This window comes from Erinaceus europaeus, chromosome 10, assembly GCF_950295315.1.
Source record: "Erinaceus europaeus chromosome 10, mEriEur2.1, whole genome shotgun sequence".
NCBI classification, from domain to species: domain Eukaryota; kingdom Metazoa; phylum Chordata; class Mammalia; order Eulipotyphla; family Erinaceidae; genus Erinaceus; species Erinaceus europaeus.
The window spans coordinates 105,464,227-105,490,908 of NC_080171.1; the positions used below are offsets into that span (position 1 = coordinate 105,464,227).

Here is a 26,682-nt window from a genome sequence, read left to right on the forward strand (position 1 = left end):
ATTTTCTGAGAGTGACACGGTCGTTTGTAACCCAGATCAGTGATTCTCTCCCTCCAGAACACACTCTCTGTGTTTAGAGAGGTAAGTGATCACTGAGATGGTTTATTTTTCTGTCTCCAAGGGAACATGGGACGTTGTAACTTGTTTGCCAAAGTAATAAATATCAAAAGCAATTGGGATTTCAAACACCATAAAGCATTTTAAACAGAGACTTTGTCTCAGGGACATGCTTTCAAATAAAGCTGTATTTTATGTAAATCTACCTTTGAAGCTTTTTTAAAAATTTTTATTTATGCCTTTTTATTTAGCAAATTGTATCCCCCATCAGTTTACAGAGGGGAGTAATGGAGAAAATCCTGAAGTGTATGTGCCAAATTTATAAAACCCATGATAGAAAAGTCTTTCTTTTCAAATAAGGGCACTTCTGTGCAGATGGAAAAACAAAAACAAAAACAAACAAAACTGGCTACTTGCTTTGGTCATAAGGCTCTCCTGGCTCTGGAATGTTGATGACCCTGCAGAATTCCTAAAGCTATCAGTGAACTATTGAATAAACACATGCTGGACAGCTTAGCATTACAAAGAGCAATGAGTAGAAGGCATATGTGCTTGGGTCAGAAGGAAGGAACGGCACATGGAGTCTGGACAGACAACCCACTGGATGCCGTCTTAGTGATGTAACCTGTTCCGCCAACAATAGGTAGCCAAGGGGCTATCACAGAGAGCCTGGGACCAGATCTCTGCTTCTGTCATTGTGAGTCTGGTCCTGAGTCCAGGGGACATATGAAGAGATAAGCACTCCAATGTGTTTGTCCTTCTGATGTCTACATTAGAACCTGTTGTCACTGGGAAGGAAAATCTTCATGCAAAGGATAGAGGATGAACATGCAGGGATTAGTTTGGGAGTGGATACAAAGGAGGAGCTGGGAGGTCTGACTGAGATGTACTGGTCAGGGCACCACCACCTGGAAATAGCATTGGGGCTTAAGTAAATCTCTCATCCAATTGACAGCACCTTTTCATTTTCAGGGGAAATGTGGAAGGGAGGTTAGGGGTAACTCACTGATTTGCTCAACAAATATGCAGTGTGGGTGCCTCCTCTGAGAATAACAAGCTGGAAAACAGGGCCCTGGGGATAGGTTAACAGTTGTGATGAACTCGGAGGGAGAAAGTGGCCTCTTTGCCCTAGTCTCTGACAAAGGAATTGGTCTCTCCTCAAGAACATGAAGAACAGCGTTACTTTCTGTTGCTAATTTTCCAGGTCTGCAGTAAATTAATAGTTTTTTCTTGGTTTCTATGCATTGACAAGTCTGGTCCATGAGTCCCACTGATAGGTAAATGTAGGCAACTGCTCTGTGGAAGCCCAAAGCCATTCCTGTTGGCAGTGCTGTGACTCGGGTGTGAGGGAAGGAAGGGCCAGGACACACCAGCATCACCAGCACCTCCTTCAGCCTGGCCTCCTGCCAGGACACATCTGACTTTGCCACTCAGGGAACCTGTGTACACACTCCCCTCTGCCATCAGCCAAAGAAGCTTAACTGCCCTCTGGAGTGCAGGGGGCATGACTTCTGGACTCCATCCAGTCAAAAGGCTCTGGCTCTCTCAGCCCTCTTGGGTTTTTTATTTTTTATTTTATTATTTTATTTTATTTTATTTTATTTTATTTTATTTTACCAGAGCACTGCTCAGCTCTGGCTTATGGCAGTGTGGGGGATTGAACCTGGGACTTGAGAGCCTCAGGTATGAAAGTCTCTTTGCATAACCATTATGCTATATCCCCACCCAGCCCTCTTGGATCTTGAGGGCATGATGTCAACAGAGGGCTGGGATGTGTCCTGAGTGCCCTCGCAGTCTTGCCTGACTGCAGGTCCAGAAAATTACCTGGGAGCCCCTGGCAATCTTATTCCATGAATTTGAACATTCTGATTTCTCATTCTTCCTGAAGGTGGTCATTCCACATGTCTACCTTGTCACTTGACATCTCTCTACCTAGAATGGTTCCCTCACTGCAACTCACCCTGTGTTCACCCTTCCTCCCCCAGCCCCCAACTCCTCTGAGATTCTTGCTCCTTCTCAGCATCCGGTTGGTAGCTTGATGTGGCTCTCTTGCCACTCTGGAAGGTTTTGTCCCACTGCTGAGCATAGAAAGTGTTACTGGGGGTCGGGCGGTGGCGCAGCGGGTTAAGCGTAGGTGGAGCAAAGTGCAGGGACCGGCGTAAGGATCCCGGTTCGAGCCCCCGGCTCTCCACCTGCAGGGGGGTCGCTTCACAGGCGGTGAAGCAGGTCTGCAGGTGTCTATCTTTCTCTCCCCCTCTCTGTCTTCCCCTCCTCTCTCCATTTCTCTCTGTCCTATCCAACAATGAACAACATCAACAATGGCAATAATAATAACCACAATGAGGCCACAACAACAAGGGGGAAAATTGCCTCCAGTAGCGGTGGATTCATGATGCAGGCACCGAGCCCAGAAATAACCCTGGAGGAAAAAAAAAAGAAAAAAAAAAGAACGTGTTACTGTCGGCAGGGATAGATAGCATAATGGTTACGCCTAGACTCCATAGTTCCATGTTCAATCCCCCACATGAACCTAAGCCAGAGCTGAGCAGTGTTCTGGTTCAAAAAAAAAGACGAAAGCAAGGAATTTTCCTATCCCCCATTGGCACTCATCTGAAGGCATGCTCTCAAGGACAAGGAGCTAGTCTCATCTCCTTCGCAGCAGCCAAAATGACAAGGAGTCATGCAGGACCCACAGCTGCTTCCCCTTGGCTGTCCCCTCTGTGGCCATCTTTTGTTGCCACTGTTACTGTCTCCTGATAGAGCTGTCTCTGCCAGTGGGTGTTCTAGAGTACGAGAAGGAAGAACTGGATGCAACTACTTAACTAAGTAGAGAGGTTGTGCACATATGTACTTGAAGGCCAGTGTTGTTCACAGAATTCTGGTTATGTGGGAGCCAGGACCAGGGTCAGAGACCAGGAGAGATGCCTTGCAGGTAAGGCCACCAAGTGGTCTGAGGCTCTAGACACAGTGGCCTGTGCTAGTGGTATTACTAGCACAGGTTTGTGAGCTTTTGAGCTACCACAAGGAGATAGGCCCGACGGGGATGACAGGACAGGGACTTCTGGACCATTGTCTGAGCTTGTCTGAATAGAGAGACTCTTGGGACACAGACCTAAGAAGGCCTTTTCAGCTACTGGTGTAGGAGCCAGAGCAGGATTTCGCTGTATCATCTCAGTTTTGGTTAAGTAATCTAAAGCAAGGCCTTTTGGGCCTCCATGTCTGCGAGAGAAACCATAACACATACAGAACATAGTACTGCTTATGTGGTGATCCTGCAAATGGGGTGGCTTTGGGGACACATGCTCAGATGAGATGAGGAGGATACCTGCAGTTGGGATGGCAAGGATATTGGGGGAGTGGGGTGGGAGTAGCATCAGAGCAGCTAGGAGGATAATAAAGATGGAAGGGGACCTCATACAATGAAGCAAAAGAGCACTCTGGAACCACAGAGAGATGGCTGCGAGTCACAGTCAGAGTAAGGATGTGAGGGGTTCCTGGGGGTGGGGGTAGAGGGGACTGGCTTCTGTGCTTACCAGCTGCTGTTTCCTGTGGCTCTAACCACTGGCCTCTGCTGAAGCTCCTGGGATCCTGGACCAGAGCCATCAGGGCTCATGGCCTGAGTCACCAAGGAAAACAGAGATGAATATTTGGGGACAGAGTTGACAGTCAAGCCACGCATCTTTCTTGATAAACTTCCAGGGCTTAAAGGCTGCAGGAGAAACCACTCCCCTTCCAGGCTCCCCTAAGTGGCACCGAAATTGTACAGATCTATGAAAAGGCTTTCAAAGAGGAACATCCACAGCCTTTCTCCCCACCTCATTTCTTGCACACATTTATGTGATTAATTTCAGTTTCTTAAAATCTAACACCTTGAAACTCCAGCCCTGCTCATGAGTAATTATTTATAAACAGTGTCATAAAAGACTGCTTGACTGCCAAGAATAATCAACTTCTTCAAACCACTTCAAAGGAAATCAAAAAACCTTTCCATCCACAGATCCTTTTGAGGTTTAACTAGGAGCACGATTTAAAATTCACAAGAAAACCCTTAGGTATTGGAGCTCTAATACACAGCTTTCTTGGACAAACGTTTCATAGAAAACGAAACATACCATTATATACACCACCGCCTGCTTTAATATTGCCCAGGGCTACTGTAAATGCTCACTTTGTACTAAATCTGATTTTTCTCCCAGTAATGGGGCTGACAGCCCATATGCCGTGGCTCCCCTCACCCTCTTGTGTACACACATGCCAGGATGAGTCCACAGCCTTCTCTCCTTCTAGCATAGCGCTAGCCACTGGTGTGTCACTGTGACTCCCTTGCCCATCCAACATTCATGGCCAGTGAACAGAGGTGCAGAGCCAAGCTTCCAGTTGCTATGGGTCATTGCATAACTAGAAGAGGTGACATGGGTGGTGGAAATGTTGGCTGGATTCTGGGCACACAGTGCCAGTTAACAACGGACGTGAGCCTCTCTGTGCTTCTCTCTTCTTTTGGAACATGTGAGATTGGGTCTGAGTGTTTCCAGCTGCTGCCCACACCCCCACCACACACAACTCCCAGAAAAGTCACCAAATCACAGACTTGCATTTTTGCTTCCCTTAGCAGGAGGCCCAGGCACAAAGGAAGATATCCAGATGTTCCTCTTCTTCTCATGTAAGTCACTGAATTCAAGTCCAAAGGCAGAGATGTCAGCCTAAGGTCTGAGGGGATGAATGGAAGACTGGGAGAGAACTGAACCCCCCAAACAGAGGCCACTGGGATCTAGTGACACTAGTCTGTAGGAGAAGGTTGATTGTAGCTATTCAGGAAGAAACAGGAGGGCAGCTGCAGGCAGAGCTAAGGAAGCAGACCAGGATCCTGTGTAATGTGCATAGTGTGTAAAGTGTAGTTTCATAGTGCCCGAAGTGTGATCTGTAGAGTGTGTAATGTGTGCAACATGTGTAATATGAGCACTGTATGTGACACACTGTGTTGTTAAATGTCACGTGTATAATGTGTATGTGTATAAAGTATATTGTGTGTAGTGTGATGTGTTTAGTGTGTGTAATGTGTACAAAGTATACTGTGTGTGCAGTGTGTACAGGCGTCATGGGGAAAGGCTAAGGGTTGGGAAAGTGTCTCAGAAAACTAACACAGAAAGAGCGATTTTAAAAGTTTTGGTAAAGGGGACTGAGTGGTGGCTCACTGACACACATTACCATGCATAAGGACCTGGGTTCCTGCCCCCACTCCCCACCTTCAGGGGGAAGGCTTTATGCACCATGAAGTAGGTCTGAAGGTGTCCAGCTCAACTGGTAGAGTGCTGGATTTTCACACCTGAGGTGCCCAGTTTAAGCCCCCACACTGCAGTTACACTTTCTCCTTCTCTTTGCTTCATGTGAACGTTTCTCTCATATGTAATAAAAACAAACAAATAAATAAATAAACCTCTAGTGTGTGTGGACACAATTTGACATCGACTGTGTACACCTTTAAGTGTCATCTGCAGAAAAGACACCATGCAGTATATATGACCTAAAGTATAATTCTTCAAACCAAAGGACAATTTCTCAGTATTGAAAGTTGTACTTTGGGGGCCAGGGGCACACCAGGTTAAACGCACATAGTACAAAGTGCAAGGACCTGTGCAAGGATCCTGGGTTTAAGTCTCCAGTTCCCTACCTGCGGGGGGGGGGGGAGGGTCGCTTTACAAGCAGTGAAGCAGGTCTGCAGGTGTCTACTTTCCTTTCCCTGAGGTGAAGGCAACTGACACTCTGACGGGTCAATGGATGCCCCGTCACTGATGGGCTCCAGGAATAAGGGAACCTGATGTTCCCATGAGGTTTCAGATGATACAATGTCACATTTCCTCTTATGACTAGCTTATTGTCATTTTCCAAATTAAAAAGATTTCCCTTCCTCTCTCAATTTCTCTCTGTCCTATCCAAAAAAAAAAAAAAGAAAGAAAGAAAAGAAAATGGCTACCAGGAGCAGTGGATTCATAGTGCAGGCCCCAGAGATAACCCTGGAGGCAAAAAAAAAAAAAAGTATTTTAATTTGGAAGATGGCAATAAGCTAGTCATAAGAGGAAATGTGACATTGTACCATCTGAAACCTCATGGGAACATCGGGTTCCCTCATTCCTGGAGCCCATCAGTGATGGGGGCATCCACTGACCCGTCAAGAGTGTCAGTTGCCTTCACCTCAGTAAACCCCCGAAGACCCATTTTACATCTGAAGAAAATGAAGTCCAGAGGGAGCAGTGATTTCTTTCCAGTGCCTCACACTGAACAGGAGATTTGTGAAGTTCAGAAGCCAGAAAGTCTGCACGGCAGGGGTAGGGACTTTGGAACTGCACCTTCACCTCAGCTTCTGCTTTTAGTTTTACTTTTTTTTTTTTTAATTTTTTTTATATTTATTTTATTTATTTATTCCCTTTTTGTTGCCCTTGTTGTTTTATTGTTGTAGTTATTATTGTTGTTGTCGTTGTTGGATAAGACAGAGAGAAATGGAGAGAGGAGGGGAAGACAGAGAGGAGGAGAGAAAGATAGACACCTGCAGACCTGCTTCACCGCCTGTGAAGCGACTCCACTGCAGGTGGGGAGCCGGGGTTCGAACCGGGATCCTTATGCCGGTCCTTGTGCTTTGCGCCACCTGCGCTTAACCCGCTGTGCTACAGCCCGACTCCCTAGTTTTACTTTTATCAGAGGTTTTGCTCTAGACATATTCCTTCTAGTTTTACTTAACTTTCATTTTAGTTTCGCTTTGTCCTTATTTTCCTTTTCATTTTCCTTTACTTTTAGTTTTACTTAACCTTACTAAAACTTATTTTAATTTGCTCTTATTTTTCTTTTACTTTCACTTTGCTTTTCTTTTTCCTTTGTTTTGCTTCAGATATTTAGATTGTGGGAAAAATAAATAAAAATAAGAGTGGAATATGGGCAGAACAGCTCCCTGAAGTCCTCAAAGGCCGAGGAGGGGCAGAGGTGGGGACTAGGGGTTGCAACTATAGCTTCCTCCAGCAAACCAAACTCAGCGGCTGAGCCTTGAGAGGGAGCTGCATCTGAATCAGAACTGCTAGGAAGGAAAGTGACACATGCCCACCTACCTGCCCAGACACTGCAGGGCTATGCTGAGTCACAAACAGCCAAGCAAAGCAGGAGGCACTTTATAGGCAAAGAGAAGCCCACAGAAAGCAAGACAGGGGAACAGGTTAAGGAGAGGTTTTGCAAACACACAACACAGCCAGTTCTAGCTCCAGCCAGAGCATATGGCTTCCCAATCTATATAATTCTGCTTAACCAAAGGCTCTAAACAGGCACTGTTGGAGTTGTCTTTGAACTATCTTTCTTGGGTCTCTGGAATGTTATCTGGAACCATATCATGATGAACTGGCCAGGTATGACAGGTGCACCTGTAGGCCAAAAGGCTTCTCTCATACCTTTTATTTCATTTTTTTAAATATTTATTTTATTTTACCTTTTGTTGTCCTTGTTTTTTATTGTTGTTGTAGTTATTGTTGTTATTGTAACATGTGCACTCAACCAGGTGTTACCACCACCCAGCCCTGTTGTTATTGATGTCATCGTTGTTGGATAGGACAGAGAGAAATGGAGAGAGGAGGGGAAGACAGAGGGGAAGAGAAAGACACCTGCAGACCTGCTTCACTACCTGTGAAGTGACTTCCCTGCAGGTGGGGAGCCAGGGGCTCCAACCGGGATTCTCATGCTCGCCCTTGCGCTTTGCATCACTTGCGCTTAAGCCGCAGTGCTACCGCCTGACTCCCCATACCTTTTTTGTAAACTCATTAGCATCTTTCCTCATTTTGGACCTTCCAACTCTTACCAAGGGCATCTTAGACCCATGTCCTTTGTAGTTGCACTGGGTGCTAAACTCACTGGTGTACTGGTAGCTCCTTTAAAATGCTGACGTGCCAATGAAGGCAACATCAAAGTTCTAACACGGGGATCAAGTGGTAGCGCAGCAGGTTAAGTGCACATGGCACGAAGCATAAGAACCGACATAAGGATCCCGGTTCAAGCCCCGGCTCCCCACCTGTAGGGGAGTCACTTCACAGGCGGTGAAGCAGGTCTGCAGGTGTCTATCTTTCTCTCCCCCTCTCTGTCTTTCCCTCCTCTCTCCATTTCTCTCTGTCCTATCCAGCAACAACAACAGAAATGACAACACTAGTAATAACGACAACAACAAGGGTAACAATAAGGGCAACAAAATGGGAAAAATGGCCTCCAGTAGCAGTGGATTCATAGTGCAAGCACCAAGCCCAGCAATAACCCAGGAGGAAGAAAAAAAAAAGTTCCAACACATCCATCTACCCGTGACAACTCACAGAGGACAAGAATGATCCATAACTTGGCAAATGGAAGGAGGAATGTAGTGTCTCCTCTCCCTACTCCCCAGTTCCCATTCTTTGGCTTTGATTATGGTCAACCTGTGCTCAGGTCAAGGTTTGGGGGGCTCTGGAACTCTCTAATGGGCACTGATAATGAGGCTATCAGGAAAACCCAGATACTTCCTGTCTAGGTAGACCAGAAACCAAATTTATAGTGTAATGATCATAGAGCTTCAACCCAACAGGGCATGGGCAAGCATTAATAAGTGATTCAATGGGCTATTCTGAGGTCTTCCTCTTAATAACCTGGTAAGAGAACTTTTATTAGTTATGTGCCAGAAAAAATTAAGGCATTTCCCAATAAACTCCCAACCCAGTTTGTCAACCCCCCCTTCATAGTGTTGTGACTTCTCTTCAGACACAGAACATAGTGGTCCGCAAGTGTTCCCAAGAGGAGAGGGAGTGAGGCAGGACTAAGGAGGGATGGAGGATAGGGGGACACACACACACACTCTTCTCACCATTATCATTGTTTCGCTGCAAATGTTCAATCATGAATGAGATGGGTTCCTTGGGCTGGTGGATTAGGAGTTGCTCCAGCAGGGTCTGTGGGCAAAGGCCAAACACAGGTGGTTAAAATCAGCCTATCTAGATAACACTAAGCATTGTGGATACTGGTGAGGTGGCCTGATTTTTCCACTGCTTCCTGCCAGACATGCCTTTAACTTGGAACTCAGCCCTTGCTCCAGCTGGCATCTGCTTGTGTCCTCATGAACTGAGGCCTGAAGGGGTGATCTGTGCAGACTGATAGGCAGGCTCCAGAAGAGAGGGAGAGATGGGTGGTGATGGGGTGGGGTGGGTGTGGAATCCTGACTTAGAGCTGTCAGTCCTAGGATTCTCTCCTTTGGGTCCCTTTCTGATTCCCAGCAAAATGTGTCTTGGTTCTGATTATTTGTTTCAGAGCTTCAGCAAATGATATTCTCTTAGCTTAAAATTCTTTTTCTCAGTCTCCAGGTCTCAAAGGAAAGATGTCTTCCTGATTATACTCACCAGGCCAATCCTATCATGTGATCTGGTGATCCCTAAGTGTCCCCATTATTATTATTATAGACTTTCCCATTGCCTGAGACATCTCAGTAGATGACTCAATGCAGATATCTGCCCGCCAACAAAGTTCCCACTGTTATGTGCCTCCAGAGTGGGACAGAGTTTACGAGAAATATATCTACAGAAACTGAGAAAAAAGGTGGAGACAGAGAGAAAGAGAGAGGTAGAGACCTGAAGCACTGCTTCACTGCTCATGGAGCTTCCCTCCCATGTAGGTGGGAATTTAGGTCCTTGAGAATGGTAATGTGTGTGTTTTACCAGGTGTGCTAAATGCTTGGCCCCAGCAGGAAATTTCTTAATGGTTTTGTAATAATTCTGGCCATTTAATCCCAAGGGTAAGCAGTCACTGTGCCTCCAGAACAAGCAGCATGGAAATAATCCAGGCTGTTGCCAACAGCAGTGACTGATGCAACAAGGGGCAGCTTTTCCCCTACAGACCAGCAGAGGGGTCTATAGTCCTGTCGGGACACAGGGAGTGTGGACCAAAAAAGAAAGAAAGAGGCACTGTATTGTGAGAAGTTCCAGACATGCTCTACATATTACCAGAAAATTCCTTTTCTGTTTCTCCACCTATTAAGTGGTAGGGTTGGATGCAATTGCTATTTGTATACCACCAGTGAGATGGTAGACAGATAAGTGGTTTTAAAATATTTTATTCTAATGAGAGAGAGAGATACAGAAAGATACAAAGAGACCAGAGCCCTGCTCAGCTTTGGCTTATGGTGGTGCTGGGGATTGAACCTGGAACCTCAGTTCTGAAAGTTCTTTGGATAACCATTATGCTGTTTTCCCCAGACCCAGATGAATATTTTTAATATTTAAAAATTTACCTCAAAATGACTGCATAAACAAAATAGATGCATAGAACAGCGTTTTCTATACAAAATTTAAAAATAAACACAATAGTTACGTATCTAGTATGTATTTAAAAATTAGTTCAAGGACCAGGAGGTGGCTCACCCAGTAGAACATATACTTTACTATGCTTGAGGATCTAGGATCAGTCCTCCTGCCACCACATGGGTGCCCCATACAAAAGAGAAACTTCACAAGTAGTGGAGAAATGCTGTTTCTCTTTCTCTCTACCTCTTGGATGTGAGGGCCATCTGGCTGCAACATCTGTCACCCATTGATTGTGGGGGTTGATTCGGCTGATCTGGCTGGCTAGTCGGGTGTCCCCTTCCTCCCTCACCGCTCCATGTGCGTCCCTCCAGAAGCTGCGTGCTCGGTCAAAGAGGACGGCCTTTCCTGAATAGAGACGGACTGGTCTTCGGTTGAGGGCATACGAGTAGCTGCGCTCCCCCGCTAGAACCCCCAAACAAGCTCTCTTTTTCTCTATCTCTCTATCTAAAAAAAAAAGTAGTCCACCAGAAATGGTGGAATTGTGCAATTATAAAATCCCAGCAAAAATTCTAATGGCAAATAAAATGAGTACATATGCCAATGATTTCAAGACCAATGTTTAGTATGAGGTAAAAGAAAGTTCTTTTTTTTTAAAAAAAATTATTTATTTTCCTTTTTGTTGCCCTTGTTTTTATTGTTTTTGTTGCCATATAGGACAGAGAGAAATGGAGAGAGGAGAGGAAGACGGGGGGGGGGGGGGGGGGGAGACTGACACCTGCCGACCTCTCTTGATTTCTCTGTCCTATCCAACAACAGTCAACTGCATTGGCAACAATAACAAGGACAAGGACAACAACAAGGGCAATAAAATGGGAAATATGGCCTCCAGGAGCAGTGGATTCGTAGTGTAGGCACCAAACCCCAGCAATAACCCTGGAGGCAAGAAAGAAAGAAAGAAAGAGAGAGAGAGAGAGAGAGAGAGAAAGGAAGAAAGAGGAAGAAAGAGAGGAAGAAAGGAAGAAAGGGCATAACTAGAGTTGGAGAAAGAACTCACTGGGTAGGATGCCTACTTTGCCATGTGCACAATACATTTTAGAGCCCTGGTACCACACGGGAGGTGCTGTGTTGTCATTTTTTCTTTTTTTTTCTCTCTGAGTGAAAAAGGGTGAAATCATGCATGTGCAAGACTCCAGTTTTGCCATAAAAATTATTACGCTGAAACAAATACAGTGGTTACATGAATCTTTGCATATTATAAAATTTCACAGAACCATATATATACCCCAAAAGGTATACGGCAAACAAAAATGGATGAGAATCAAATAAAGCCTGGCTTCTAGCTAAGAGTATTGCACCAGGGAGTCAGGCAGTAGCATAGCGGGTTAAATGCACATGGCGCAAAGAACTGGCATAGGGATCCCCGATCAAGCCCCGGGCTCCCCACCTGCAGGGGAGTCGCTTCACAAGAGGTGAAGCAGGTCTGCAGGTGTCTATCTTTCTGTCCCCCTCTCTGTCTTCCCCTCCTCTCTCCATTTCTCTCTGTCCTATCCAACAATGACTACATCAACAGCAACAACAATAAAACAAGGGTAACAAAAGGAAATTAAAAAAAAAGAGTATTGCACCAGTGTCAATCCTCTGAATTTGACAAAGCACCGGAGTGACGTTATATGTTGTTGAAGGGAGCGGGGTGAAGAGTGTGCCAGAACTCTGTACTATTCCTATAACTCCCTGTGGATCTGAGATATTTTTTAAAGTGTTAAATAGAAACTGTACGTAATAATAATGGTAAATAAAAAAAATAATAAAGAACTAGAAAGGCTGCGTTGAAAGTTCTCCAGTTTCTCTTTTCGTAACAGATTCTCCAGAGCAGACTCCATCCTGCCCATCATCCATGGATTTCTTACTTGCCTAGGCATTTTCTTCACTTCTACTTCTGGCTTTAGGAATCTCTCTCACACTCTATCAGTTAACACTTTCGAAAAGAAGCAGATGTCTGCTGGGGAGATGGGAGTCTCTGTGGTCTGTTCTCAAATGTGCAGGTTAGAGGCCCAAACACACACAGGTTTCACCACCTGGTGCCTCTGGGGATGGGGTTTACTCTGAGTAGCAGACACATGTTCTGGAAACTAGGCTCCCGCTTTGAGCTTTCAGGACCTCTCAGAAGTTAGAAAGTCTTTCCAGTCTTAACTCTTGAAAGCCCTGACCTCCAGAAATGGCAGAAGGGAAACCTAGCGGAGTGAAGGCATGGTTTGCCTAAGTCACACAGGCAGGATGCAGGTAGTAGCAGGTCAGGATGCCAGGATGAGCGTTTTGGAGCTGCCTGAAACTCCTACCCCTAAGAGGCTAGAGTGGGAAACGCTGCTGTCCAAACGAGCAAGTCTGCTGTTCAGATTGGTCATCTCAGAGGAAGCACTGCCACTTTGAGTCTGGACACTCCCGAGCCCAGAAACTCGTAAACCACACTAACTGGTTATTGTCTGCACCGAATGAATCCCTTGGAACTTTTTTTTTTTTCCACAGAGACACTGGGACTGAGACAAGAAAAAAAAAAGACTTGCTCCAGACTACTGAGCCAGGTAGACCGCAGTCATGACCAAAACTGTAGCCAGGAAGACCTGTCTCCTTTCCTCCCTCCTGGCTCCGCCAAGAAGGTAGAAGAGGGTGTCTGCAGACCGAGGGATCTCTGGAGCTCAGAGGAACCAGACGCCCAAGTTGGGTGACGACTGATTCCCAGCTGTGGGGATTACCAGCGAACACTGACAGCCGCTTGGGGTCGCGACAGGCGGGGCCGCCCCGGTCACCTGCATCATTTCGAAGATATGGTGCTCTTCCCCGTACTGAGGCATTTCAGGGGGGATGCGGTGCGGGGCAGTGGTCGCGTCCATCTCGGATGCAGCCAGGCTGTTCCCTGGAGACCGTCGTCGCTAGGGAAGCCGATCTAGTGCGTCATCAGCGTGAGCCGCTCTCTTGAGACTGCCGTCGCCAGGGGCACTGCATTGCGTGTCATCAGCGTGCGCCGCACCCCATGCGGCCAGTGAGGCTGGTGCTGAGCCGGGTGGGGGCCCGTGTCTCCATCGCCACTCACTCAGCCTCCACACTCTGCACCGCCCCAGCCGGGCCTCTTACAACATTTCCCCCTGAGACCTTTTAAGATCAGAGCTGCACCACTGGTCGGGGCACTCCGTATTAGACACCTGACAACGCTCCCCAAAGAGCAGTCAACAGCCCCGTGACTGGGTCCGTCCTTGGCAACTTCTCCTGAGTTGCCCCGTCTTTAAGATGAAGACGCGGGGAGTGATGTGGGGAGGATGCCTGAACGAAGAGGGACGTTCCATTGTAAACTCCCGGCTTCTGAGCCCTCACAGATCCCCCTCGCCTAGCCCAGGGGAGGGCGGGGCGGCCACATGACCCATTGCTTAGGCTCCCGCGGTAACAATCAGTCCTGCGGCCCCACCCCCGATTGAGTAGACCTCCCCACCCACCCACTCGCTTCCGTGGGAAGGGCCTTGCGCCCTTTGTGGGCCCCCAGACACCCACGGAGACACTCCAGCTTCAGGGAGCTCTGCGAGACGAAGGCCACTGTAAGATAAGAAAGGTCAATGCGGGTCGGAGGTGGGTTCAGAAAAGAGAGGACGCGGGGTGGGGGTGGGGGATCACAGAATGGAGAGGACCACTGCCAGGGCCTCGGGAATAGGGTGGGACAGGACGCACGGTGAGAAACAGCTCAATGGACCCGTTAGTCCCCAGGGGGTCCTGGGCAGCCTAATAGTGATTGTGTACTGAATTGCAAGTCCTAGAGCTTGCCTGTTGCCATTCTTAGCAGGAGCTACCTTGTTAAAATTCACTCTCTTTTTTAAAGGTTAATTTATTTTAACGAGAAAGACACCAGAGCACTGCTCAGCTCTGGCTTGTGGTGTTGCAGGAGATTGAACATGGGACTTTGAGATTTCAGGCATACTAACATCGTGCTCTAACAAGTTGAGCTATTTCCCCAGGACCACCTTGCTTGTTGGAACTCTCAAAAAAACTGTGGAGTCTGTATTTTACAGAGATATAGTGTGGCATACAAAGGACACCGAGTTCAAATCCTGACTCCCACCTCTTGCTAGCTGTGTGTCTCCTCTTCTCCTTCCTGTGAAGCAGGGATTGTTGAAGGAATCCATGAGCTAATATAGCTGAGGTAATTAGCATAGAGTAAACACACTAGTCATGTTATGTCAATTACTTTTCGCACTACCCCTGAGAAACAGGTGCCTTCATCTCCATTTTACAGTTGAAACATGGGAGGATCAGGATAGTGAAAAGTAGCTAGCTGTTTGAGTGTCTCTGGCCAAGTCGTTTCTTCTTCTCTCCTTCTTTGCCTTTTTGCTTGTCGATTGTTGATTGTAGACCATTAGATTCAGAAGGTCCCTTCAAGAGCCTCTAATTTCCCTCATTTTACACTTGGCGAAAGTTAGGCCCAGTAGGAGGGATATTCTTTTTTTTTTTTTTTTTTAAGATCTACTGAATACAGGTACAAAAAGGATGATGGAAGACCTAGTGGGGGTTGTATTGTTTATGGAAAACTGGGAAATGTTATGCATGTACAAACCATTGTATTTACTGTCAAATGTAAAACATTAATTCCCCAATAAAGAAATTAAAAAAGATCTACCTTAAAATTTTATTAGTGATTTAATAATGATTAACATAAGATAGCAGGGGTACAATTCCATACAGTTCCCACCACTAGAGTTCTGTGTCCCATCTCCTCCATTGGAAGCTTCCCTATTCTTTATCCCTGTGGGAATATGGACCAAAATTCCTTATAGGGTGCAGAAGGTGGAAGGTCTGGCTTCCATAATTGTTTCTGTGCTGAGCATGGATGTTGGCATGTCGATCCATAACCCCAGCCTATTTCTCTTTCCCTAGTGGGTTAGGGCTCTGGAGCAGTGAGGGTTTAGGATACATTGGTGAGGTCATCTGAAGAATCTACTCATTAATGAGAGAACCAGATCATCACTCTGGCATATGGATGCTGGGGTCTTAATTCAGGGCTGCATATTTACAAGTCCAACACTTTTTCCAAGGTGGGGGAGGGGGTGACCAAGGCCATTTATTAAATCAAAGGTAGAGCCAGGACTAGAATCAGGTGTCTTGATACCCTGCCAAAGCCTTGGCCACCAGCCCCTAGCACAGATACATGCCCTCCAACAGGAAAGAGCTATAGTTCTGTCTGTCCCACTCAGAACTGATTCAGAAGTACATCCTCAAAGCATGCGCACCTTGGTAGGCTTGTCAAACCCAACTGCAAAGACAGCTGGGGAAAAAAAGGAAATTGCCTACCCCTGAACAAAGAGCACAACAACGAAGCCTGCAGTTTGCACTGGAGAGGTTCAGTTTGCTTCCTGGGCATTTCTGAAATGAATTGCCTTTCTCCTCATTTATTTTAAGCCCTAGGCACTTTTCATACCACAATTTAATCTTCTTTAGCAGCCTGGAAAAAATACAAATCAATTAAAGCCTAAAATCTATTGGGTAATCATTTTTCCCTCCACCCACCCCCCTTCACCCCATGGGGATGTCTTTGCACCCTGTACCTTTCATCTAGAATAATTTGGCTGCAGTGACTCTGGTTCAAGGGACAATCACTTTGGATACCTTATTACAGCTCCTCTTGTGACATTGCTGGCATGCATGTCACAAGTTGCTAGGATCAAAACCTATTCAGTTATGCTCCCAGTGCCTCTTGAGGCCACTAGCCAAGTTAATACTTTATCCCTGGAGAACTTGGCAGTCCTAGGAAGCCCACTTGTAGCAAAGAGCTCGGCACACAGGGTAGGTCCCTGAAAACCAGACCTTTGGACTAAGGAACAGGGTAAATTTTCATGGGATTGGAAACAAGACCCAAGGGACTGACTATTGTATGACCTTTTTCAGGCCCTTGGGACTCTTACCTCTCATCCTCAAGCACTGTCAATCTGGTGTCTGGATTGTGTATCTTTGAGGAGCATGACAGAGGGTGGGAGGAAGCCAAGTTAATAGCCCAAGCCTTATAAGTCAAGCAGAGGTGAGTGGGAAATCCTGGAATACTTCCTAACTGCATGGCCTCAATTTTGTTAGCTGTCAAGTGGGGAGTCATCTGGCTACCCAGTTGATGGAGTTGGGGTGAGGATTTTTGAGACTTGCATGTCCAGGGTTTCCACAGAGCCCCATGGCATAGCCTATCATTAGCAGGATGAATTATCCAGGGAGGCTTAGCAACTGGCATAGCAACTACCTCCTGTGAATTCCCATTTAGCCTGTGTTATTGCCTCCTTCACATTGCCCTCATCTAAAATAATCATTTCACTAATTCTTATTGTTCAGCTCTCACTCTTAAATGTAAGTTCCTCCAGGAACCATGTCTGGTTTTTAGAGTACTAAATAGTTGAGCGGCCTGTGTCGTGTCTAGCGGATGAAAGGCATGGTAGAATGAATGAGCAGGCACAGTGTCGTGCCTAGCGGATGAAAGGCATGGTAGAATGAATGAGTAGGCACATCAAGGCTCGAAGTGCTTCTCACCCCTCCCCACCCCCCAACTTAGAAACCATCAGTGGTTCTTCTCATAGCTTTGCCTGACATTTTGCATCCCTGAGTTTTGCATTGTCCATATTTGTTTCACAATATTCCCTCATTTTTACCACCCAACCTGGAGTCCTACCCCCAGTGGTTAACCAAAGCCTAGCTTTTGACCACTGGGAAGTCAAACCCTCAGTGATCTCTGCTTCCTTTTCCATTGGGGTGCACCATCAGGCCTGCTGTGTATTTTTTCCCCCTTTTATCTCATGTGGACTGTTCAGTCATGGTAAGTTTGATTGCTCCAGTGACTCAGCACTACCACACAGCTTGAGAGTGATGCTAGGATGCCCCCACCGGATAGCTGCCCCTCCCTGACCTCCCCCCACCCCTCTCTCCAGCCCCAAGACTCACAGGATGACCAGTTTACCTAAGGCCAAGAAACAGTGTCAGAAACCAAAATAGGAACCCAGGACTGTGTGATTCTAGAGCTTGGCTCTTAACCACCATCCACAGCAGAGTATCATAGGGGTAAACGAGGCTTTAAGCTCCTATTTCCTTCCCTCCCTGGAGTCCATCTAAGCACTGTTCCAACTTCTATAGGTCTTCACTCCGAGTCATGTATGGGCCCAACCTGAGCTAAGAGGAGGTAGTTGCCTTTACACAAATCCTAAAATGGTAGCCAAACCCTCAGTAAGAATGAGAAATAATACTTTAATGGAACCTTTCTCAAAATAAAAATTAGTGGGGGAGTCAGGCAGTGCATTAATGCGCAGTGCGTTAAGCCCAGGTGGCACAAAGCGCAAGGACCGACATAAGGATCCCGGTTCGAGCCCCCAGCTCCCCACCTGCAGGGGAGTCGCTTCACAAGTGGTGAAGCAGGTCTGCAGGTGTCTCTCTTTCTCCCTCTCTGTCTTCCCCTCCGCTCTCCATTTCTTTCTGTCCTATCCAACAACAATGACATCAGTGACAACAACAATAATAACTATAACAATAAAATAAGAGCAACGAAAGGGAATAGATAAATTTTAAAAAATTAAAAATAAAATAAAAATTAGTGCAAAAATTCACTTCGAATGGAGTATCAAAATGTTAAATAAAGATAAGATCAGCATTACTGCTCCCTCCCTCCCCCCATTTTGCCTCAGGCTCCAATATGGCAAGGCACAGCACTGAACCCCAGTCTGTCTTTGTTTAAAATTCTGATATCTTGTTCTTTGTGAACTTTTTGGTGTTCACTTTTTTAAAGGCTAGAGCAGTGCCTTCTCTTACTGGTTGCTGAGTTTTTCTGATGCCCCCTTAGATCTTGCCCAAGAAAAGCACTTCCATAGCCTGACCCTGGTAAACTGAATGTCGTGGGCACTGCAGCAGAACCCCACAGTGCCCGAAGGCCCCCTGCTCCCACATGCAGCTCCACAGCCTAGCTTCCCTTCCCACTTGTGTACTTTAGGCAGGAGAAGGTGGAGCTGAAGGCTGCCAGGTCCCCCTGGAACTGCTGTTGCTCTGTTGGTAAACATAGGCCCTATGGTGCCCTGGGGGGGGGGGGTTGGGACTCCGCTAGCAAAGCCTGCTCCATTATATTTATGGCGGACCCACTCAGGTTTATGGGGTGTGATTGTCTGGGTTCCTCTTTTATGACAGTCTGGCTGCATTTCAGCCCCCAGCACAGGACTAGGCTCCATCTCCCTGCCCTCTTGGTCACTTGGATATACTGCTTCAGTCAGGCCCTAGAAACCCTCTTCAGGTCTGTTCACATATGTAAGATAAATAGATAAATAAATACTATCTATTTATAATATACATTTTGGATACAGACAGAGAAAGAAGTTGAAAAGGAGGTGGAGAGAGATCTGCAGCACTGTTTCACATCTTGTAGAAGCTTCCTCCTTGCAGGTGAGGACTAGGGGTTTGAACATGGGTCCTTGTGCACTGTAATATTTGTGTTCAACCAGGTGTGCCACCACCCGGCCCCTTCTGCTCTGTTCTTGCCTTTCCTTTTGTCTTCCTTTTGTGTGGTTCCAGCTCTGCACTGATCTTAGCATACCAAGGGAGATTCAGCAAAGAGTGCCCCCAGCTTAATGCTGTTCTTGCTTTAGTCACCTGGGACCCGCTGGGAAGGCTGGAATGTGTCTGGGCCCCTTGCACTGCAGTATCTGTTTGGGGCCTTCCCTGGGCACAGCCTCTTGACTCTCCCACATGCATGTCTAAAGGTGGACTCTGTGCACTGGGTGTTTTAGTGGAGGGGCAGTTGTCTGATCAGAAAGCCTGGGCTGGGGGGCATCCTGGCATGTGGTTGCTATGACACCCTGGGCTTCATCCTTTCTCCCCCACCCCTCACTGCACCAAGGTAGGAGGACTTTGAGACCTTGATATACAAAAGTCCCTTCCAGCTCTAAGACTTCATGAATAGGTGAGCTGGAACATTTTGCAACTGCTCAACAAAATTTGATGTCAGGAGGGACAGAGCCCACAGTCATTTCTGCTCACTGAAGAGACTGTATGCCGTGGACAGCCTGGACCCATGTGAGCACTTCCTGAGGTGTGAGTGCATCCAGTTAGGGGCTTTCCTGAAATCAGTGCAGAAAGGAGACACCAGTGGCTGACCCCCACCCTGGGAATGGGCAAGCCTGGCATCAGGGCTCATGTCTAGCACAAAACAGGGAAACTGCAGCTTCTTGGAGTGACAGTCAGTTTAGTTGACTAAAGGCTCCTCTGAGCTTTCCCACCAATTGCAAAGTGGCAAATATTTTACAGAAATTTGGTCTAAAATGACAAAAATCACAAATTTTATGTGATGTGGCATATCCTTGATTCCAGTGTTTACTGGCACTACAGGAAGACACCAGAAGAGGGGTGTGTGTGTGTGTGTGTGTGTGTGTGTATGTATGTCGTGTGTGTACACCCATAACGAGGAACAAAGAAATCCCTGTCCTTGGTTGAATGTGTCCTTGGAGGATGAAAGGACTTGGCTCAGGCTCAGATCTGTGACAGACAGTTGGTGGGAATGGGCAGTGGGGGGAGCTTTTGCAAATGTGCAGCTTTTTTTTTTTTTTATAAATTTATTTATTTTCCCTTTTGTTGTCCTTGTCTTTTTATTGTAGTTATTGTTGTTACTGATGTTGTTGTTGTCAGATAGGACAGAGAGAAATGCAGAGAGGAGGGGAAGACAGAGAGGGGGAGAGAAAGATAGACACCTGCAGACCTGCTTCACTGCCTGTGAAGCGACTCCCCTGCAGGTGAAGAGCCGGGGCTAGAACTGGGATCCTTAACGCTGGTCCTTGAGCTTTGTGCCATGTGCGCTTAACCCGCTGCGCTACTGCCCGACTCCCAAATGTGCAGCTTTTTAGAGGGGTTGGAAGCAACTTCTGGAAGTGCTCCAATGCCAGGAACTGTGGGCCTTCTTCTCTCCAGTCCCCAATCGGGGTCTGTGGGTCTGATCTCTGGGACCTCACATTCTTCTTCCTCCCCAGAGATTCCTCTTTTCCTATAAACGGGTACAAGATGACTATGAATGAGGTGAAAGAGTCCCTTCGAAACATCGAACAGAAGTGCAAACTGTTTCAGCAGCAACAGTTCACCTTTATCACAGCTTTGGAGCATTGCAGGGAGAATGCCCATGACAAGATCCGGCCCATCTCCAGTATTGGGCAGGTAGGTCATGGCTGAGACCAGTAGGGGAGTCTCTCTGAGACCTGTGAGACCCAGAGATTCCTGGGAATACTGAGTTCAGGCCCCTTCTTGAAAGATGAATAAACTGGGCTGAAGAGAGAGCTCATCTGATAGAGTGCACACTTTGCCATGCTTGAGGATGCAGGTTTGAGTTCCTGGCATAAAGAACATCATGGTTGGCACTCACAGGAAGTTCCACAAATGGTAGAGTAATGCGGTGTCTCTCCTGTCTCTGAAATTTAAAAATGTTGAGAAAATGGAGGGTTCTAAGTACATTACAACTGGGCAGGTAAATTCAGTGGCAACAGAAAAACAAACAAACAAAAAAAACTGTGGCCTAGTGAGGAAAGCATGTCTGTGCCAGGGTCAGGACTTGGATCCTGACTGGGGAAATGAGCCATCCGTCCATCCATTCACGCACTCACTCACTCATTCTTCACCAAATATGTGAATGAACACAAAGCACTTAAAACTGTGGACTCAAGACCCAGTTGGTCAGAGATTAAGTCTTGATCCTACCATATGCCACTTCTGTCACCTTGGACTAGTAGTTCACCTCTCTAGCCTCCCGTTTCCTCATCTGTAAGAGAAAGGCAGCATACCTCCCAGGGCTGTGATTTAATGAGTCATCTGTGGGCACTCAGCAACCTCCAACATCATCTGCCAAGTGCTGGGCTAAGCACTGGGCACCCGTGGACAGGCACATAGGTCTCAATCATTGTGTCCCAACCGGGTCTGAAACTTACCATGCCAGACACATCGATTCTCACACTGGCTAATGGCTTTGCTTCACCTACATCTGCTGGTGGGTTAGCAACTGTTCAAGTTTGCTCTATATGAATGGGGGCCTCAGAAACAAACAGCCATCTAGAAAGTCACAGGTTTGTGCCACAGAGCCTTAGGGACACAGGCCAAGATCAGACTCAACTGACAAAAGGTATCACTGGAAGTACATGGACAGGCCAGCTGAGTGCTCACCAAGGAGGTGGGAGTAGGGACCAGGGTTCAAAGATGCTTGAGAAGCCACAGAGAATAGCAACCCAGGATGCCAGCAACCTTGGAATTTTTCTTTTCTAGCTTTTGTAAAATTTTCTAACTTGAAAATAAATATTTATTTTATGAGAAATGCTAGGAGAGAGAGAGAAAGAACCAGACATCCCTCTGATCTATGTGCTGCCCGGGACTGAACTTGGGACCTCATGCTTGAGAATCCAATGCCTTATCCACTCTGCCACCTCTTGGACCACAACTAGAATGAACAACCGTATGAGCCTTCACCTTGCTTCACCCATCTGTGATTTCTAGCTGGTTTATGTGCACTTTTGACAAGCACACTTAATGCTGTAAAGACAAAGGCACAGGACGTTTTCAGTATCAGAAAGGAGCACATGAGCTTGACTAGAAATGTTAGGTTGATTTACCACCACCACACCCTCCCCTCCCCCCAGAGAATTTACCCCAAACTGAGTGACCGGGCCTGTCCTGTGAACCAGGGAGTGGTTTATGGTCTTAAGCTCAATAAAGGCTTTTGGTAAACAAATGGCCCCACATTCTGAATACTTCTCCCTTTGAAATGTTGACTCTCAGCCCTCACCCTGCCCTCCCTTGGTCAGAAATATCCACCAGGTAGCCTAGTGATGCTTACTGTTGTAGTTACTGCACAGTGAAGGTTCCTCCTTGTTGTCCACATTCTCCCTTAGCACAAAGGCCTCTTCCCACACAGAAAGAGCCATTTCAGATCATTTGGAGAAAATTCCCTAGGGACCAAATGGCACCTGATGGTGGCAGGAAAAAACTGGCAGGGACGCAGCACCATATGGGAATTGGAGGCCAGTGCTACCCCTTCCACTGGTTCATGGGGAGCATGAGAATTATTTGACTGTGAAATGGGTCAGTTAATCCTTTCTGGATGGGAGCCACTTGCTCCCCAGCACAAAGTTAGGCCTCCTGCCTTGATGAACCACAGATCCAGAGGACTGAGTGGTCACAGGTCCCTCTGGAAAAAGCCATAACCCAGAATGGATTCCACCTCCCCTCCCCACCATCCCACTCACCCCAGGAGTTGGAAGTAGATTAGCACTTTTAAGTCATAAAGTCTCCCTAGTGTGGGGTGCACATTTGACCTGTGGGAAGTGAAAGGATTTGGTTCAGCCATGCCAAGGCAACTGTAGGCAGGACTTGAAATCCAGTTAAATGCTCATTTTTTAAAAGTTTTTAAAAAATATTTATTCCCTTTCATTGCCCTTGTTGTTCTACTGTTGTAGTTATTATTGTTGCTGCTGCTAGATAGGACAGAGAGAAATGGAGAGAAGAGGGGAAGACAGATGGGGGAGAGAAAGATAGACACCTGCAGATCTGCTTCACCACCTTTGAAGCGACTCCCCTGCAGGCGGAGAGCCCGGGGCTTGAACCGGAATCCTTACGCCGGTCCTTGTGCCTTGCGCCACATGTGCTTAACCCGTTGTGCTACCGCCCGACTCCCTAAATGCTAATTTTTTTAAGTTGATGAATGTTTGAAATATCCAAATGGCCCTTGTCAGAAAAGAGGTTCCCCACCCCTGCCATAATGCATCTAGAACACATTCACATGGGATTTTAGTGTTGTTTTGGGCATTTCAGTTCTTCATCCTCCTAGGTGTTTGCCAATGGTGTGAAGAGGAGACTGAAATTTTTTTTTTCTCATGGATAATCATTTTTCCCCATTCCACCATTGACTTGCCCGTTTTCTCTCTCACGAATCCACAAGGTACCACTGCAAAGGACTCCATTTCCTTTTTTTCCCCAGTGTTTTTCACCTAACCCAACAGTCCTTAAAGCAGATCCTCTAAATGGCACAGCAAGTCTGTGACCAGTCCTCTTTTGCTTTAGATGCTGGCTTAGGGGCACTGGTGAAGGGTTCAGGTTCACAGCCAAGGAGGTGGCTAGCTTTGCCTAGTTCAGTGATGCCAAAAGTTAGCTCTACTCCTCTAGGTTCTGGTATTCATCTGCCAAAGGAAGGTTTATTTATTTTAAATTGATCTTTATTTTATTTCAATGATAAAGGGAGATACAGAAAGAAAGGCCAGAGGACTGTTCAGCTCTGACTTATGGTGGTACTGGGGTATAATTCTGGGGCCTCGGAGCCTCCGGAATGAAAGTCTTTTGTATACCCATTATACTGTCTTCCCACCCCTCAAAAGAAGGTTTAAAAGGTACAGAGAGCATGGGCTATAGGTGAATAGAGATCTATAAAGTACGTATGTGGTGCCTGGGTTGTATGAGATAATTGTACACAGAGTGGCCTGTACATTGTAGTGCTTCAGTGATCCAAGCTGTGACTCTGGCCCGTGACTCTGGGAGGGCAGACCAGGCAGATGCCTTTTTGACTTATGTCTCCTTGACTGTTGCAGGTGCAGAACTACATGGAACACCACTGCAATAACTCCACAGACCGCCGCATTCTGCTCATGTTCCTGGAAATCTGCTCAGATCTGAACAAGCTCTGCCAGCACTTTGAAGCCGTACACACTGGTACCCCCATCACCAACAACCTCCTTGAGAAATGCAAAACATTTGTTAGCCACAGCAATGACTTAAGCAACATCAGAGCAAAGTAAGTCCCTGTGGGTCCTGTTCTGGGGGCCTCAGCATATGCACGGTGTGGGGAGGGGATGGCTGGGCAAGAGATGGGTGGTCTTGGGGGTAAGGATCAGACTTTTGCACAAAGGACACAAATTTGGGCTGATGAGTCTTAGGGCCACTGTTCAAACTTTACCAGGGAGAAAATCCTTAGATCCACTGATGTACTGGGATGACTGAGCCCACAAAATGTCTTACTGAAAATGAGGGATTCAGGGGGCCAGGTAGTGGCTCACCTGGTTATGCGCACATATTACCAAGCATAAGAACCCAGGTTCGAGCCCCTGACTTCCCACCTGTAGGGGTTCCGCTTAAATTTCTCTCCATTTTATCTAATAAAAATAGGAACAATGGCCACCATTGGGTGCAGTGGATTTGTAGTGCTGGCACGAAGCCCCAGTAATAGCTCTGGTGGCTATAAAAAACAAAGAAAGAGAGTGAGTGATTCTGAGGCCACAGATGCAGAACACAAACCTTTCACAAAACCTTTTCAGAAAACCCTTTCACTGGAGCCAGCACCAGGCCAAAGGAAAGACCAGTCATTCTCAGGACCTCCCCCCCCATACACATACACAAAACCCAGGTTATCTGGGCCCTGCTCCCATGAGCATCAGCACTGACACTGTAGTTTCCTGACTGTGAGCCCCAGGGAGTTCACAGCCCAGTGTACCAAATTCTCAAGGAAGCCATTTGAGTTTCAGAGGAGGAAGAGTTAAAAGAACTGAGCAGCAAGTTTTACAGAGAAGTTTCCATAACTCTAAATCCAGGCTTCCATGAACTATAGGCCAGGGTTCCACAGCTCTCACCGTTCATTCCAGGACAGCTTGGGTACTCTTAGCCCTAGAAGCTGCTGACTCCCATTGCCAGGAACAGAGAGCCTGGGGTGGTACAAACACAGGCCCAAACCCTCCTGAGGGGACTGGGGTGTATGATCAGGTTTGGATACCCTGCCTGGGGTCTAGAAGCACTAGTCACAGCACAGCAGGTCCCCAGGCCCCAGCTCACCTGGTTCCCTCTTACCATGCCACAGATATCCTCATGACGTGGTAAACCACCTCAGCTGTGATGAGGCCAAGAACCACTACGGGGGCGTGGTCAGCCTCATCCCTGTCGTCCTAGACCTGATGAAAGAATGGATTGCCCACTCCGAGAAGCTGCCCCGCAAAGTGCTGCAGCAAGTGAGTGAGCCCCAGGCATACTACAATGCCACTGGGACAGTCACTTATCCTTGCCAGTCCACGGGCACCAAGCTTTGGTCAAAGAAACCAAAGTGTAGTCAATTTACAAAAGACAGTTTCAATCCCAGGGGAAAAGACAAAGAACTCTCGAAACCTCCCTGGAGACCACCTGGTGGGAAACTGTAATTCAGAACTGGACCGATTCTATCCCATGGGATGCTGTGCTTGGTTTTCACTGGTTGATCCATGTTTCATTGGCACCCACAATCTCTACCATTAATTTACTCTGAATAATTGCAAACCTCTCTCCCTCTCTTTCTTTAACTGCTAACCTTCCCTGTCCTGAGCGGCAGATTTTGTGTGGCTTTTGGTATAGAGTGTCTTGGGGACAATGGTAAACAGCAGGGGCTCCATTACCTGCCAGGTGCTCTGTGAGCTCCTGCCCGCAGCTGCCAGGCCCACTCTCTGCATGCTCCCACCTCCAGGATATGAAGGGGCAACATGGTGAACGTCCTCAAGTCTGACTAGGTCTCCAATCAAAGCCCAAAGGGAAATAAGACCATTTTTCCCCTCTGGGGGAGAGAAACCAGAAGAACTCTGATTTGGTGGCTCTTAGACAAGGACCATTATCTGCTGTTCACAGCATAATCAAGGCTCAGATGTTGTAAAATGTGTCACTGGCTTCTGAGTTTTCCAGAAGTCCTGTCTGACTATTGCTTTTTCCCTTCACAGGGGGAGACTTAGCTTCTGTATTCTTGTTTCCTCGGGGGCAACAGTCAAGAATAAAGAGTTCTACCACCTTTCAGCCTGGTTTGGTTCCCTGGGATTCACCCATTAAGGAAACTACATTTGCCTAAGACAGCAGAGGACACTGGGCAGGAGCTTCAAGAAAAATCACTTTGCAAAGAACAACCACTATAGTTAGTATACCCACCTCCAAAAACACTGTTTCAAAGAGATTCATGCCAGAGACCCACACAAGGCCAGACCAATAGACACTAAGTCAGACAAGACCATCTGAGTTTTCCAAACCAAACTAAAACCTGACACCTTCCTGTCTTTTGTTTCAAAAGAGCTACTGCCATTAAAGATGGCAGTGTACCAATTTCCAGGGCAAGCAGCTAAATGCAGTTGAAAAGCACATTGCAACCAGTGTTCTTTAGCCATGGTCTTTTCCCAGCATGTCCCAAGCAGGTGACTGTAAGGACATGGTGACTACTCTCATTCTTAAGGTACTTTCCCGCCTGTTTCCAAATACCTGCTGGTGTGCAGGAGACTATAGACTGTCTTGCATGTTTTCCTTGGCACAATTTGCAGTCTGGAAGCCGTAACTC

General features: G+C 46.8%; 2 protein-coding genes across 13 annotated transcripts in view; one reads left to right on the plus strand and one right to left on the minus strand.

The window, feature by feature from the left end:
- AK8 (adenylate kinase 8) overlaps positions 1–13,596 on the minus strand; it is a 180,191-nt gene extending 166,595 nt beyond the window's left edge. The window contains exons 1-2 of one of the 3 annotated variants that reach the window (XM_060200450.1): positions 13,148–13,596; positions 8,915–8,999 (exon numbers count right to left, since the gene is read on the minus strand). In XM_060200450.1, the coding sequence (XP_060056433.1) occupies positions 8,915–8,999; positions 13,148–13,231 (169 nt within the window). In that variant the 5' untranslated portion in view covers positions 13,232–13,596. Of the gene's footprint in view, positions 1–8,914; positions 9,000–11,397; positions 11,490–13,147 lie in introns of those variants that run through there. The other 2 variants (XM_007527888.2, XM_060200451.1) reach the window with 2 other exon arrangements.
- A 96-nt stretch (positions 13,597–13,692) lies between these two features.
- On the plus strand, positions 13,693–26,153 carry SPACA9 (sperm acrosome associated 9). 10 transcript variants are annotated; one of them, XM_007527876.2, is made up of 6 exons: positions 13,693–13,941; positions 14,396–14,526; positions 20,354–20,534; positions 23,942–24,144; positions 25,201–25,348; positions 26,081–26,153. In XM_007527876.2, the coding sequence occupies exons 3-6, from the start codon at positions 20,385–20,387 to the stop codon at positions 26,090–26,092; spliced, it is 513 nt and encodes a 170-aa protein (XP_007527938.1). In that variant the 5' UTR covers positions 13,693–13,941; positions 14,396–14,526; positions 20,354–20,384; the 3' UTR covers positions 26,093–26,153. The 10 variants fall into 10 exon arrangements, with proteins under 10 accessions (XP_007527938.1, XP_060056437.1, XP_060056435.1 ...); XM_060200454.1 differs by having other exon boundaries at positions 13,693–13,958; positions 25,201–26,153; XM_060200452.1 differs by having other exon boundaries at positions 25,201–26,153.
- The last annotated feature ends 529 nt before the right edge of the window (positions 26,154–26,682 follow it).

Bases quoted from the DNA above. Each gene is read 5' to 3' on its own strand.
- SPACA9 (XM_060200454.1), top strand. From the start codon at position 20,385: ATGACTATGAATGAGGTGAAAGAGTCCCTTCGAAACATCGAACAGAAG. The intron at 20,535-23,941 runs GTAGGTCATGGC...TGACTGTTGCAG, and splicing joins CCATCTCCAGTATTGGGCAG to GTGCAGAACTACATGGAACA. The intron at 24,145-25,200 runs GTAAGTCCCTGT...ACCATGCCACAG, and splicing joins TTAAGCAACATCAGAGCAAA to ATATCCTCATGACGTGGTAA.